General features: G+C 33.2%; 1 protein-coding gene across 1 annotated transcript in view; it reads left to right on the top strand.

Moving 5' to 3' along the window:
• Positions 1–16081, top strand: part of LOC134233786 (cadherin-related family member 2-like) — a 17433-nt gene continuing 1352 nt past the window's right edge. Inside the window, exons 1-14 of the mRNA XM_062715789.1 lie at positions 1–91; positions 8787–8855; positions 9159–9332; positions 9611–9692; positions 9786–9967; positions 10312–10494; positions 10646–10761; positions 10851–11031; positions 11238–11399; positions 12475–12615; positions 12839–12961; positions 13095–13271; positions 13647–13837; positions 14119–14470. Coding sequence (XP_062571773.1) covers positions 1–91; positions 8787–8855; positions 9159–9332; positions 9611–9692; positions 9786–9967; positions 10312–10494; positions 10646–10761; positions 10851–11031; positions 11238–11399; positions 12475–12615; positions 12839–12961; positions 13095–13271; positions 13647–13837; positions 14119–14470 — 2224 coding nt within the window. The remainder of the gene's footprint in view (positions 92–8786; positions 8856–9158; positions 9333–9610; positions 9693–9785; positions 9968–10311; positions 10495–10645; positions 10762–10850; positions 11032–11237; positions 11400–12474; positions 12616–12838; positions 12962–13094; positions 13272–13646; positions 13838–14118; positions 14471–16081) is intronic.

The following is a 16081-nucleotide window of genomic DNA, read 5'->3' on the forward strand; positions in this document are numbered from 1 at the left end:
ATGAACTCTCCCTTGGAGGCAATATTGAACATAGAGGGAAACACACAGAACCTACAGAGCGACGACAACGAGGATGAAAGTAGAGAGAAAGGTAAATTCAAATTGAGCAAAAAGCATCATATGCTTATTAAAATACACATGTATATCAATAAGTGAGCAAAAAACCTGTACCAGAAATGAGATGAGAAAGTGAGTAGATATAATTGTACCTTTCTTTAAATCAATTATACTAATCTTTAATTTATTGCATTTATATCTATCTTCAAATTAATTGTACTTATCTTTAAATGAATTAAAGATAGGTATAATTGAATTGTACATATCTCTAATTCATTTGAAGATAGGTACAATTCATTTGAAGATAGGTACAATTGGTTTGAAGATAGGTGCAATTATTTGAAGATAGGTACAAATATTTGAATATATACCAATTTGGCGTTCCATATAATTTAGCTATGCATATTAATGAAAAGTTTACTAAAAAGGAGTCAAAATTTCTGAACGCAATGATGATTATTTTTCAATCTCGACTTGTCCATGATTTTACCGGACAATCCTCGTACAGATTCATATTGATTTTTATGCATAGCTACATGAAAAGAATGCCCATGGTGTTCTTAGAATAGAATATTTTTCAAATAGATTTTAAAAAAAAATATTAAAAAAACATGTAGATAAGCTAAGATTTTTTTAAATTTCAAACGAATAGGATTAATTACGTATATTAAATTTTCTGTTAATTTATATTACATATATATGAATTACAATAAGATGCATGGTTTAGCGCATCGGGTTTTGATTTTGTTTAACGGTGTTGCCATTGTTATCAAAAATATGAAGTTTTGTGAAATGCCTAAAAAAAAGATCCTCCTCGGGCAGTTTTAGTCTGATTTCAATATAAATTGGGACACACGTAGACTACACTGAGATATATAATTAAAGGTCATACGAAACAATTCATTACACTTAGATTTTACTTATTAAACATTGTATAAAAGAATGTTAAATTACGTTTGGTAAAAAAATTTGCTTTTGTTTCACAGAAAAATGAAGGCCTAAAATTTGTTACACGCTTATCGTTCTTGATTTTGTGTTTGTATGACGTCACAAAGACCCATTGATGTTAACAACGCATTAGATCTAGTGTAATTTTACTGTATTTTATTAGCTCACCTGAGCCGAAGGCTCAAGTGAGCTTTTCTGATCAAAAGGTCGTTGTCGTGTAAACTTTTCACATTTTCATCATCTTCTCAAGAACCACTGGGCACACAAACTTGGCACAAAGTACTTGGGTAAAGGGAACAAGTTTATTCAAATGAAGGGCCACGCCCTTTTCCAAGGGGAGATAATTATGAATTAGAGAAAAATTAAGGGCATTTTTAAAAAATCTTCTTCACAAGAACCACTGGGCCAGGAAAAATGAAACTCATGTGGAATCATCCTCAGGTAGAGTAGATTCAAAAATGACCCCCGGGGGTAAAAATCAAAGTTTTACATAGGAAGATATAGGAAAAATCTTTAAAAATCTTCTTCTCAAGAACCATTGAAACAGGAAAGATGAAACTCATGTGAAATTATCCTCAGGTAGTGCAGATTCAAGTTTGTTCAAGTCATGACCCCCGGGGGTAGGGCGGGGCCAAAATGGCCGATCAAGGTTTTACATAGGAATATATAGGAAAAATCTTTAAAAATCTTTTTCTCAAGAACCAGAGGAAAGATGAAACTCATGTGAAATTATCCTCAGGTAGTGTAGATTCAAGTTTGTTAAAATCATGACCCCCGGGGGTAGGGCGTGGCCAAAATGGCCGACCAAAGTTTTACATAGAAATATATAGGGAAACCTTTTTAAATCTTCTTTTCAAGTACTTCAAAGCCAGGATTAGTAATATTTGTATGGAATCATCCTCAGGTAATGTAGATTCTAGTTCGTTTAAATTATGATCCCCTTGGGGGTTAAAATTCAAACCCCCCCAACTTAAATTAACTTTCAGTTCTGATCTGATATGTATTTTTTCCTAGCTGATGTGCTCAGGTGAGCGCTGTGGCCCCTGGGCCTCTTGTTGAGTTAATTTTAGTCTTTTTTGTTGATATAAATGTGATTATGTTTTTCGATGAGCTACCTGATTCTAAGGAACAGTTCACTTTATTTGAACTTATCGTTAATTTAGGCACAGCAACTGAAAACGAGAGCTTTTCATAGTAAGATGATCCTGATGAAAACCCCGTTGAAATCAAGATTTTTCACCCCAACCAAGATTACTTATTTCAAATTAACACCTTAGAAACAACAATCTTCTTGTTTTTTATACGTATATGATACATGATGTAACCCCCCCCCCTTTTTCCCTAAATAAACACGGGGATATTGAACTTCATGATAAACGTGGATCGATAAATTATTTAAAAAGTCGGCGTATTTGAATGCACGCTTCTGCATTCTGAAACACGAGAACTAATGAAAATGATATACAGAAATAGGGTCATGACGACATCATCGTAATTTTCTGCCACAAGAAAAGTGATTTTAAAAACTTACCAGCATCACGAGTATGCACATTAATATACATGTACTGTAATGTTACTAGTACGGTGCAGTTCTATACTTCTATAACAGTTTTATTGAGTTACTGCAGTTTGAAAATACTCAGTGTGTGCATAGGATGATCCGTTAAAAAGAAACCCATGCCCCAATGCCCATTGTTTGCGAGACTGAACCTAACACTTTTAAAAATTAATATTTTTACAGTTAGACATTCTTTTTTAAAAGCAGAGTATGATATTTGTTAAAATAAACTGATGCAAATTTAGAAAATTTGATCTGCAAATATACACAGAAACGTCCGTGCGTAGGATTACATAGATAGATTTGCGTTTAAAGTCCGAGGTTGACTTTTTAAGATTAAATACGATATTCAAAAAGACACAGTGTTATGTGTAAATGTACCGACTTTGGTTAAAAAAAGAGTCAATGAGATAGGGAAAGCCAAAGAAAGAGCAAGGAATAACTGAGAGAGGAGAAGACCAGGAAGCAATAGAATCATTTCATTTTCCACAAATAAATGAAATCATTTATCAACATGCAGGTTTAGTTTCACTTTCACACACCGCTGTCAATCGATCGAATCCAGCTTTACTTATATGCGCGTGCTACCGATCGAGTAACTGTATATATATTTATATATAACTTACAGAAGTTCTGCTCTCTTTGGACATCGTCTTTCTCTAATTATATTGATATGTAGAAGGATGACAATAAATAACACGGATAAAACATGCTAAAATCTTGCAAGCATGCAACAGGATGTTAAAAGACAAACACTATCTGGTTTGAAAATCATATATTTATGCAAAGTTTTAGTCAAGACAATGATATTTCTTAAAAATTACGCTGCATAAGACATGATCGGCTATATAACTATTAGTACAGAATGTAGCGAGTGGGTCTTACTGACGTCATAAGCAAAGGGAGATAAGCCGCGCTAGTTGAAGCTCAACTTCGCAGTCAAGTATCTCTGATCAACTCTATTGCCTCCAACTTGCGTAAAAAATCCAAAATGTTATTTCAGGCTGATTAATGTTGTTCAGATATACTTATTTCCGTATACAACCCAAAATGCTCAGGACGTTGTTTCGTATGACCTTTAAGTGCATCTTTTTTTTATTTTGATGACCGTTGTTGCTTACATGTAAAATATTTTTTTGTGAAATACTTTCAAACTACCACTCCTCTTACAGATAGGATCTGATTTCAATATAACTTCGCACACAAATAGACTACACTGAGATACAAAATTAATTTAGTATATCGGTTTTTAATTTTTATGGATGGCCTTGTCATGGTTACTAAAAAATAAAAATAAAATTGGTGAAATTCTTTTAAAAGGCTACTTCTCCAGCAGTTTTAATCAAATGCAAAAAATATTGCCTCAAAGAGAGTAAACCAAGGACCATTATAGTATTTATTGCTGTGATATTTCTTAAAAATTACGCTGCATAAGACATGATCGGCTATATAACTATTAGTACAGAATGTAGCGAGTGGGTCTTACTGACGTCATAAGCAAAGGGAGATAAGCCGCGCTAGTTGAAGCTCAACTTCGCAGTCAAGTATCTCTGATCAACTCTATTGCCTCCAACTTGCGTAAAAAATCCAAAATGTTATTTCAGGCTGATTAATGTTGCTCAGATATACTTATTTCCGTATACAACCCAAAATGCTCAGGACGTTGTTTCGTATGACCTTTAAGTGCATTTTTTTTTTTTATTTTGATGACCGTTGTTGCTTACATGTAAAATATTTTTTGTGAAATACTTTCAAACTACTACTCCTCTTACAGATAGGATCTGATTTCAATATAACTTCGCACACAAATAGACTACACTGAGATACAAAATTAATTTAGTATATCGGTTTTTAATTTTTATGGATGGCCTTGTCATGGTTACTAAAAAATAAAAATAAAATTGGTGAAATTCTTTTAAAAGGCTACTTCTCCAGCAGTTTTAATCAAATGCAAAAAATATTGCCTCAAAGAGAGTAAACCAAGGACCATTATAGTATTTATTGCTGTGATATTTCTTAAAAATTACGCTGCATAAGACATGATCGGCTATATAACTATTAGTACAGAATGTAGCGAGTGGGTCTTACTGACGTCATAAGCAAAGGGAGATAAGCCGCGCTAGTTGAAGCTCAACTTCGCAGTAAAAATCTCTGATCAACTCTATTGCCTCCAACTTGCGTAAAAAATCCAAAATGTTATTTCAGGCTGATTAATGTTGCTCAGATATACTTATTTCCGTATACAACCCAAAATGCTCAGGACGTTGTTTCGTATGACCTTTAAGTGCATCTTTTTTTTTTTTTATTTTGATGACCGTTGTTGCTTACATGTAAAATATTTTTTTGTGAAATACTTTCAAACTACCACTCCTCTTACAGATAGGATCTGATTTCAATATAACTTCGCACACAAATAGACTACACTGAGATACAAAATTAATTTAGTATATCGGTTTTTAATTTTTATGGATGGCCTTGTCATGGTTACTAAAAAATAAAAATAAAATTGGTGAAATTCTTCTAAAAGGCTACTTCTCCAGCAGTTTAATTAAATTGCAAAAAATATTGCCTCAAAGAGAGTAAACCAAGGACCATTATAGTATTTATTGCTGTTACATAGTTTGAAGTGCAAGTGCTGTCATGTTTCTTTCTGTTGTTATAAATGCAAACTAGAAGGAGTCGCCCGCGTGGTGCAGTGTGCTCTAAAGTCGCAAAATAAAGAGTCAATCCTTACGTCGCGGGTTCGAATCCCACAGCGGGACGTGGAAGCAGGTCCTTCGGATGAGACCGTATAAACCGAGGTCCCGTGTCACAGTAGGTGCTGGCACGAAAAAGATTCATCACTGCTCAATGGCCCTGAATGCCGAGCATAGGACAAAATTTCTAGCTACCCCTCGGCAACTGGTGGTGTCTCCATATGAGTGAAAAATTCTCCAGTGGGACGTTAAACAATATGCAATCAATTAAAGTAGCTAGAAAAGCTACATTTTCATCAAGGACCTCTGGTTCTTTCTTTGGACAATATTTTTATCTAATATGAAAATAAAAAGAGAAGAAAATAAAAGCTAAATATTGAAATGAAAACTTGTAATCGGAAACTAGATCAAACAAAAATAATATATCATTTAAATTATTTCACAGCAGTTTAGAAAATTGAATGTGCATGCAATATTGGCCAAGATTTTGTTTGTGGTCAACTTTAACCTTCGCCATAACTTTGAACCATGAGAGATACAGACCTCATTTTTGGTATGCATACTCCAGTAATAAATCTCTTTCAAATGACACCAATGTTTTTGACTTTCGACCTTGACTGTGACCTTTATGCTAAAAATAGCTTTTTCAAACTGAGCCAAAGAAGATAGAGTCTTCATATTTAGCATGCCTACTCCACTAACTAAATTCTTTCAAATGACACCAAAGTCCATTAACTTGTGACCTTGACTGTGACCTATATGCTAAAAAAGCTCCTTCGATCTTTGTTGCCGTCGGGCGCATAGTTTTTCACGAACACATCTTGTTAATTCTTATAACAAATATGATTAATAATATTTATTATTCATCATATACAGTATATGTAATATATTTATATACCGGTATATAATTTATACAGATATTATATGTTATAATATCTAAAAAAAAAATTTATGTCGAAAGAAGTAAAAAAAAAATCCTGTCTGAGTGTATTTATCTTAGATTCTGATTACAAAAAATTCTTTCATTTTTAGATCAAATGAAAATGATACATCATTTTTTGTACTGTATAACAATTTAGAAAATTAAATGTGATTGCAATATTGGCTAAGAATTCATCTGTAAGAGATTGGTCAATCGAGACTATGCGCGGAAATTGCAGATACCGGTAAATAGAAAGACATGTTTTTCATCAATTTGTTGTTTGCCAAACCTAGCCCTTACTCAGGATTTAAAAATATGGCGATGATTTGCTATTTAAAATTTCTAACATGTGGACCAATGTAACCGCCCTCTGCGAAAAGAGATCAAACGCGGAGGGCGTTTCAGTAGAGATACTTGTTAGATTTCATATAAAGGTATGACAATTATCAATCTTCCCTAAAAGCTTTACCTCCAGGGATACGATGAAGCCACAACTGGAAATCGAAATCATTTAAAGAGGAATCAAAATTAACAAATGACTTTTAAAGAAGTTTTTTTTGTGTTCTAAAATTTAAGGGTAATTGCACTACAACCAAAAAGTGAAAGAGATAAATATTGTAAAAACGGAAGCAATTAAAAATGTTGAGGATAAACAAATGTTTTGTTTTCGTTTTGTTTTGGATTGTAAAAGGGACAGGCAAGTATAAATTTTTTCACTGTACATTATATGCTATGCGAATTTTAGTTCTCAATTTGATTAAGATTTTAGACTTATTAGGACTTTCCCGACTGAAGAGTCCAAGAAAAGTACATTAAATACTGCTAAAGATGAGAGTTAATTTCAGATCCATAGCAACAGTTTAAAAAAAAAAAAAGAGCCCCCCTCCAATAAAAAACCTATTTTGGGTGGTGAATGAGTGGGAATGAATTGAATCTTTCTTTTTTATTCTTGGTACGTTTTTAAATGCTGGAATTTGCCAGTGCTTAACTTTACAACATCAAAAAATTGAGGAGGGGCTACCAGCATCTGATATATTTAAAGCTACAGCAGATAGAATATTAAATACTACACGCCTGTTTTCTACGGGACTGAATCTCTATTTATGAAAAGGGAAAGAAAATGTTTCCTTGAATATATAATTTAAAGGTCCTTTCTTATTCTATTAATTTTTCAGACATAAATTCACAAATTTAAAAAGAAATACTAGTACTGTTCCATCACATCTCCTAACTTCAAGTATATTTAAACCAAAGTTACTGGAAATAGCTAGGATCACCCTGAAATAAGCAGAGAAATAAAGGGTTTATTTTTCCGATTTCCACTTAATAATATATATAAAATAGAATAAATTCGGGGTTGGAATATATTGAAAACTTTATCAAAGTATTATTAATATACCTTTGATAAATGTGTTGACTAAGAAAAGATAAATGTGCTGTTTTTATGCGTAATTTATAATTTTCAATTGACATAAGACAGAAAATGAAACAAGTCAAAACAAAATTAATCTAGAATCATAAACAGTTTACCAAACCTAAATGATTAAAAAATAATCAAACAATTCTGGTAAAATTTGAAGAATTTACATAATATTGCTTAAATTATAATTCTATTCAATTATATCCTATTTTTTTTTAGTTCATGTACATGTAACATACTATTTTTCACAATATTACACGTTTTCCTTAGGAATAATCATATGCCACGAAAAAAGTTTTTAAAATGCATTTCTAATATTTATAAGAATGCAAATAACTCGTTGATGAAATTTTTATTAAAAACTATTTAAAAAAGAACCAACAAAACATTTACGTGTACATATATATGTATATACTGAAAGGAAAAAGAAACCTAGGATAACATAATATGAGAATTTTTTTTTCATGACCAAGAATGACGAAAATTGGACAAATGAGAATCTTGGTTACTATGCACTAAAATCAAGTTCAGAATTACTCAACCGAGAAATGTATGACGTCACGTCGAAAAAGTGCTAAAAAGCCTAAAACACAAGCAACTTGATAACGATAAGTTTGTCAACGATCTTCTTGTACCATTTGATGCACTTGAAGTATACAAATTGAATTTCCGTATTTGTAGACGGAATGCATTTCTTGCAATTTTGTAACATTTGACGGAAGTTCCATGTGGTCTGGCTTTTACGGTGCATAAATTTGGACATAGGCAACAACGGCTTGCTGTGTAGTCGCTAGTAAATTTCCTTTCATGGTCCGTCTTAACCGTCGTCAGAGAGAAGACATTGAAGATAATGAGAATGTTCAATGTTCACTTTGGGGGGGGGGGGGCATCGTCATATCACTTTCAATAACTTAACGAATTATTATGTGAAGTCAGGTAAAATATTTGGTTACATGTTTATTAAAGATGATTTTAAAAGTTTCATAGGAATAATAGAAAATACACGCGCAGTAAAAAACATAAAAATATCACCTCAAAAGTTTACCCTTCGTTTTTTCCTTTTCAGTATATATATATATAAAGGTAGACACACAGAGAAGAGACTCTTCGTATTAACTACTACTAATTCAGTAAAATGAGTTTAAAGCAATTTACGATTTATTTGAGATTTTGACTTTTTTTCAGATTGTCAGTGCATCGCTGGTAGTAATATCGGAAAAAATCCAACCTTAGACAAAGAGCATACGGGCAATGGTAAGTATATAACGCAATACTCGATATACAGACAATTTTTATATTAACATGACGGCCAAAGTTAATCACAAATCAATTTTATTGACACCCTAATGCGACTTCTCATTCGCCACATGTTGATAAAAACTACCATTACTAAAGTTTTGATAAAAAATCAATAAAATATACAAAAAATAATCTGCATTTTAAAGAATTCCATTTTAGAAAAAATCGCATACACGTATCTTACTTTTATTTCTTTTACTAGATACAATTTTCATTAGTAAGTTACACAGAGTAAAACAAAAACCATTTTTTTCTTAGCGAGAACTTTTATACTAAATTCTTTGGATAATGACTACCGAATAGACTGCTGTGGTTTCCTTTCCTCGTGGACATTTTACGTTGGAACAACCACAGGAACATTGTATGCCCAAGTATGGCGACCAGAAGGAACCGACTGGAAACTGATTGGACAAAACACAATTACAGTTCTAGGTAGCACGGTAGTTCAGTGTATTTTTAAACTATTTTGAAATATAATATCTGCTTTTATTATTAATTGAAGGCTAAATAAAAATTGTTTTTAACATTGTTTTAATTTTAGAAATAGAATTATATTTATGTTTCCAATAGCTATGTAGCCTCACCCCTTCCAACCCAGGTTATGTTTGGTTCAAGTTCGCCATCACTCATGTTCTAAATATACGTGTGCATGTATAATACTTACGTTTTGTTTTCACTCGTATTTTTTCCTTTCCTTTCTTATTTTGTAGATTCAGATAAAAACGCATTAAAAACTGAAGCTATTGATTCATCGTCGCAAATACCAGTACTTTCTAGGGATTTTATAGGATTGTAAGTAAACAGCTGGCAATTTTACTATTACTGTAATAATTAATAAACAATGACTTGTAAATCTATTTGACTTACTTATTTTTCTAAATTAAGTAAATCTTCAAACGGAACAATCCCCATGTTTCGTAAGACTAACATGGGAAATAGCGGCAATGAAGACGTACTGTATACCGACTCTGAAGCATACATAGTCAATAGTGTTGTAACGGGTGCAACCTTTACTACGTATACAGAAAAGAACATTGAGTTTAGCATTCTGGCGGATTTGGTACCCGGTACGTAATCCATTTATTGGTTCCGCTGTCCAACTCAAATCAAAAACCTTTTGTAAGCAGTAAATGAAGAATACATTGCATTTATCAATAAAAACAAAAAGAAATACTGAATTTAAAAAACAGCATACAGGGCGATGTTGTAAATTTAGCTTGTTTTTAATTTAATTTTTTAAAATCAATTTTCATATAACAGGTGAGATAAAAAAACCAACAGCTTAAGTTGAATTCCCCTTTAAAATCTAGCTATACTTGTAATCAAATGTTGAGTTTCTAGGTGAATGTTAGTCATTTACTAAGAATGCAAAATACGGATGTAAGCAAATATTTATTACGGACTTTTGAAGGAAAGCCGCCTAGTTTCGGGGCATCGCCAACGTCTTCGTCCGTTACCGACGACACACCTGTTGGAACAGTACTTGCCACACTAACGGCTACAGACGCTGATGCCTTAGACACCCTTAACTTAACTTGGACTGGCACGACTCCACCTGCCAACGCCGGCGTGTTCAGTTACAATGAGAATACGGGTAAACATACAATATTAGGATCATTTACTTATTTTCCCGTTTTTTGATAAATTATCCTGGATTTCCATAACATTTTAAAGATTTTATTATGACTTAAAGGTGACTTGACTTGATTTCCATAACATTGTAAAGATTTTATTATGACTTAAAGGTGACTTGACGACGACTGGTCAGTTGCCAATAGGAGACACAGACCTTACATTTTCTGCAACAGATCTGTGCGGGAATACGGCCACGCATGCCTTCAAACTAACGGTTACAAATTATGTACGTTCAACATTTTTTGCGTTATTTAATTAACATTAAAATTTCATACAATTAAATAAGTTTTGTATTTCATATCAATTTTCTTTCAGCCACCGGTGTTTCAGAATCTCCCAGACACTACAACTATAAGTGAAGACATTGATGTGGAGACCCAGTTGAAGATCCTTACAGTTACCGATGCCTCATTGGCTGACACGATCACGTGTGCAATTAACAATATCAATCCGCCATTAGGAGATTTGTACCTGCGATATGCTCCCGGAACCTCTAGTAAAAATCTAAAATATTAACGACTAAACACTAATTTGTTGTTACAAAAATATATGTATATACTATCTAGATTTAAAAATATTAAAATGTTTTCTCAAGATTAATTCATCGATATGGATATTTTCAGTACATATATACATGATATAAATGTTTAATAAATATCCTCCAAGAAATAGTTTTCCTGCTTTTTTCCTTGCTTTAAACAGATTATGCTGTGTATTTGAGAGCAAATGCTGCCCTTGATTACGATACAACTCGTCAATACGACATCGGAATCGACTGTAATGACACTAAAATCACAGTCTCGGAAACGTTTACCGTATTCATCACTAGGAACCAGCAACCAACTATAACGAACCTTCCCACTGGTACGTAGAGCCATATAGTATTAAATTACAATAGATTATAGTAAACCTCCCGGGCTAATTGATGGCTAATCTACTTTGGCTGATAGCGGTTGTCAATTTACGCCATTTATATGCGTGTAATGTGTACAACGTTTTCAGGGAAAACTCAATGACAAGTTACACCTAAAAACTTAAAGTGTACTAAATGTACAGTGCCATTGCAAAATTCCATGTAGATTTTACACAAACTTTTGAATGGCGTTATCAACCCAATTATACCTTAACAACTTTTTTCACTTCTGTAGTTTGATATTACTGGACTGACCCAATTATAAAGCCGTTAACCTTTTACATTGTTGTGAACAAATCTCAAATAAGATGTATTTTAAAGTAAAGAACAATAATAATTCCATCTTAACATTAGTAGTTTTTTATTAAACGAAAGTAATGAAATTCCTAATAAAGAAATGTTAAAATATGGTCTCTACGTAAATGTAGGCCTATATATATACTAAGCATCTATATCCAATATACTAATTAAGTATTACAAGATGTTAAGAGTAAACATCCAAAAAATAGCATGCTGAGTATTCGTTTAATTACTCAAAAATCTTGACAGTATTTCCCCAAATCTATGTGCATTCCAAGAGGCATCTTGTAGGGGCAACACAAGGAAACGCTGGTTCTGTTTTGATACTTGATGCAAATTTTAGATGTAGAGTGTAAAAAACTTTTCCTGACAATTTACACACATAACGTTGGTGTAAAGAGTACATGGAATTTCGAATGACACTGTACATTTTCTGTTTTAGGTGTATCTTGTCATTGAGTTTTCACTGAAAACGCTGTAACGTTGCACACATAACATAAGTGTAAATTGATGGCCGCTATAGACCATCGTACTTATCAACTATAACGAACAGACTTACTGGTAATACATACCTATTGTAACAACTTAGTGATTAAAATTCGAATAGAATTGAAGAAAGGGAAATACGAAAAATGATATTTGAAAAATTATTCGAAAACGATTTTTTATTTTCCTAATTCGAAAAAAATGAAACTCATTCAGAAAATTTAACTTTGTCTTTTACAGGGTCAAATTCGATTGAAATTCCTGGATCCACAACAGCTATTGGTACTAATATATTCACAGTGACCTCGACTGATCCGGAGAATGACCAGCTTTATTATAACATGACCTGTACTCCAGCATGCCCATTTAAAGTATTAGACTGTATGTAGTCCACGTGCACTAGCATGTCACTTTCATCGCAGTGTATTACAGTTTTAAGAATATGTTATGAAAAAAGCGTAAATATATATGTAGCAAAACAAGAGTACAAACAGTATTCATATAAATAGATAAATACACATAGATTCTTAGGACCAATGAGAACAATATCATTGTAAAATGTAGTTATTTTTATTTTTTTATTGGAGATGCTTTTTATTTTTAGCTGGAACTATTCTTGTGGCGAGCAGCTTGGCCACTCTGACAGAGACTGCGTACGATTTGTTTATCTATGTATACGACGGCAATACCTTGGTTGGACCAAGAAGTCTTACAGTCAAAATATCAGGTGTGTTCGAATTTTCTAAAACATTTGGTCAACTTCCTATTCATTTGATTCTAATGAGGGTTAACATAATTTTTGTTCTGATTTCAATTGTTATGGACATGTTCCAATGCTCAAAGATATTTTTTCATTCCAGATGTCAATACAGCACCAAATATCACCAATCTACCCTCTAGTATAGTAGTAGCAGAAAACACAGCCCAGTCGACCACACTCTATACGTTAGAAAAATCTGACGTCAACAGTCTTGACAGTCACACATGGACGTATTCGATTAGCTCTAATGGATCTACCTATTTTATCGTAGATAGTTGTATGTTTGTCACTTTTCAAATATGCTTACGAATATCTAATATCATTTCAGTTTTTCTCTGAATAAGAAAAAATTTTTTGCTCTTACTTAAATATTAAAATACAAAAATAGCATCGAAATTCATGGGTTGAATGTCATAATATGCAATGATTCTTTTCAACAAAGCAAGGTACTGATATATCCTTTAAAAACAAATTTAAACATGTTACAAAGTCAAAAGAAATATAATCTTCTTTGATTAAAAATATCACTGTTTGGTAGAGAGGTTATCTTAAAGTATACTTCCACTCCCTAAACCTACCCCCCCCCCCGTTTTCTAACAAAATATAATTCAATACAATTAGTTTAATGAATACCTCAATGTATTTTCTTTAGCGGGCCTTGTGAAGACTACTTCAACCATCATCAATTACGAAACCATAACCCCAAAGACATTTTACTTAACGGCTTATGTTTCCGATGGGAAAGCAGTTGCAAGTGGTACGCTTACAATTGTCATTTCCAATCTGAACGAGGCTCCATATTTCTCAAGGTCTACATACTCCGTAACAGGAAACGAGGGAGACGTAAGTAGGTTGGCAAAAGGATATTTTAGCGGACTAAAATGAGTATTTGTTATTCATGCAAAATGATGTTGAAGAAATTAGAAGACCACTCTCTTATGAACACAAGCTTAAAAGAACCTCCTGTAGAAGTAATATTATTTTTTGCTTCCAAGTTCTACTGAACAAAGAATTATTGACCAGATGTAAAGAAATAAAAAAAGAAAAGAAAAGATATTTGGCTTTCTATATAAGTTGCTAGAACTCTTTAAAAGTGGCATAGATATAAATTAAACAATTTACAGGCAGGTGATTCAATCGGAACACCAGCATTCGCAGTAACAGATCCAGAGGGTGATACTGTTACATATACACAAGACTGTCCACAATTTACCATGAATCCCTCATCAGGGGCGTTAACTTTTACCTCTCTGTACGACATAGACTCTGGACTTCCTGCTACTGTGACGTGCACCGTCACTGCTTCCGACGGAAGTCTCACCGACACTGCTACTCTCATAGTGAATATCAACAACATCAACGACAACGACCCAACATTCGCTAGCAGCGCCTACTCCTTCTTTGTTTCACCAACCTCCAGTGTTGGAACTGTTATTGCTGCCCTACCAGCAACAGATGGAGATATTGGGAGCTTTGGTATAATATAAAAGGATTTAGATATTCACTCGAACATAGGGCAGGTCTAGTGCTACTTATTATCCCCTCGCTACGGATTTGGAGGGGATATATCAATGTGTTTGTATATGCGTTAGTTTGTCTATATTCAAAACAGAAATGACGTAATTATCCTCGGGATCAATGTCAAAAGCTGTCTTGAATTAACAGATATGCTCTTTACTAGGGATGCTTTGCTTTGCAGCGCCATTTTTTGCTACAGTATATCAAGTCTAATGTCCAAACTTTTTGGACCAGGTTTTAATTTATCCAATCCAAAAACTGCTGTGAACTTTTCTGATAAAGATTGTCTAGCGTCTGCCACTTGTTCTGTTGTCTGCAGACCAAGTCAATTTAAGGCAAATCTGCCAAAGAATTCTTAGGGTAAAAGCCATGTAAGACTTTTATTGGGGGGAAAAGTGAATGTGTTTTGGGATTGTTTTTTCTTAATTTTGCCAAGAACCATTAGTTAAAACTTACATAAAAAATGTATCGTAAATTCAAGCACAGTAAGGGGGTTAAAATTTATATAAAGAAAAATATGGAGATAACGAACAGTACTCAATCTCAAAGTCCATAAAACAATACAAAATAGGAGCAGAGCAAACACGGACCTCCGAAACAGAATGGGATCATATGCCATAGGAGTGAGCAACCGGTAACACCCGCCGTTGCTTCCTTGTCATGATCTAAGTGGAAAAATCCGTCGTCAATTCAGTGTATAAATAATAGACTAACAATTATTATGAAAAACGTCAGTCAGCATTGACTCAATGATAAATTGTATTTGGCTATTTGCTGACAAGGGCATTGTATCGACCATAGAATTTAAAAACTGATGACTTTGAAAATTTTATTCTTGTATCAACTTCAAGCAATAATTTACCTTGTGTTAGAAATTGTAAAATAAGAGTTTATTCAAACATTGTTCATCGGTTTTAGATGAATTATAATAACCATGCTAAAACCTTAAACCTAAAAAAGGTTTACATAAAAACGACAGATAGTGGATTCAAGTTTTAACAAAGCATGACCTCAGTAAATAGGTTTGGGCAAAAATCGGAAAGAAATATTTGTACGTAATTTTATAGGATTAATATTCAAAGAAAATTAAATTGCTTAAACCTATGAAGTCATCATCGCGTCCTTCCCAATAAACTACATGTATCAGATAATATTGTCAAAATTTAAATAATCACAAGTAGACTTCACTCATCAACATGTTTCAGGGAGGGGACTGGAGAATCGAGCGAGCTTTGTGGTTCATGAGTCTCTTAGAGACACATATTTCCATGCCGATATTTAGGCTTTTTGAAAAAATATTTCCATTTCTAATTTTTTTCTCTGCGATAACTCTTTGAAAGTTGTCGGAGTTTATGATAATTCTGCCGGAATGTAAATTAGGCAGGTCGTTAGGTCAGGAGCTTAAAATGCATGCAAAATCTGTCTCTGTGTCTGACGCTAAGGAGGCAAAATGTGCATGTAAATTGTGCGGCGGTAATTTTCAATAGACTATTGAAATTGGTTGGAAGTCCTCATGTAATTTAAATGTCTACATTTTTAAAGTCTAAATCTAATTTTATTTCACAATGA

Source organism: Saccostrea cucullata, unplaced genomic scaffold (assembly GCF_032062105.1).
Source record: "Saccostrea cucullata isolate Sc308-1 unplaced genomic scaffold, CSIRO_AGI_Scuc_v1 ctg20546, whole genome shotgun sequence".
NCBI classification, from domain to species: Eukaryota; Metazoa; Mollusca; class Bivalvia; order Ostreida; family Ostreidae; genus Saccostrea; species Saccostrea cuccullata.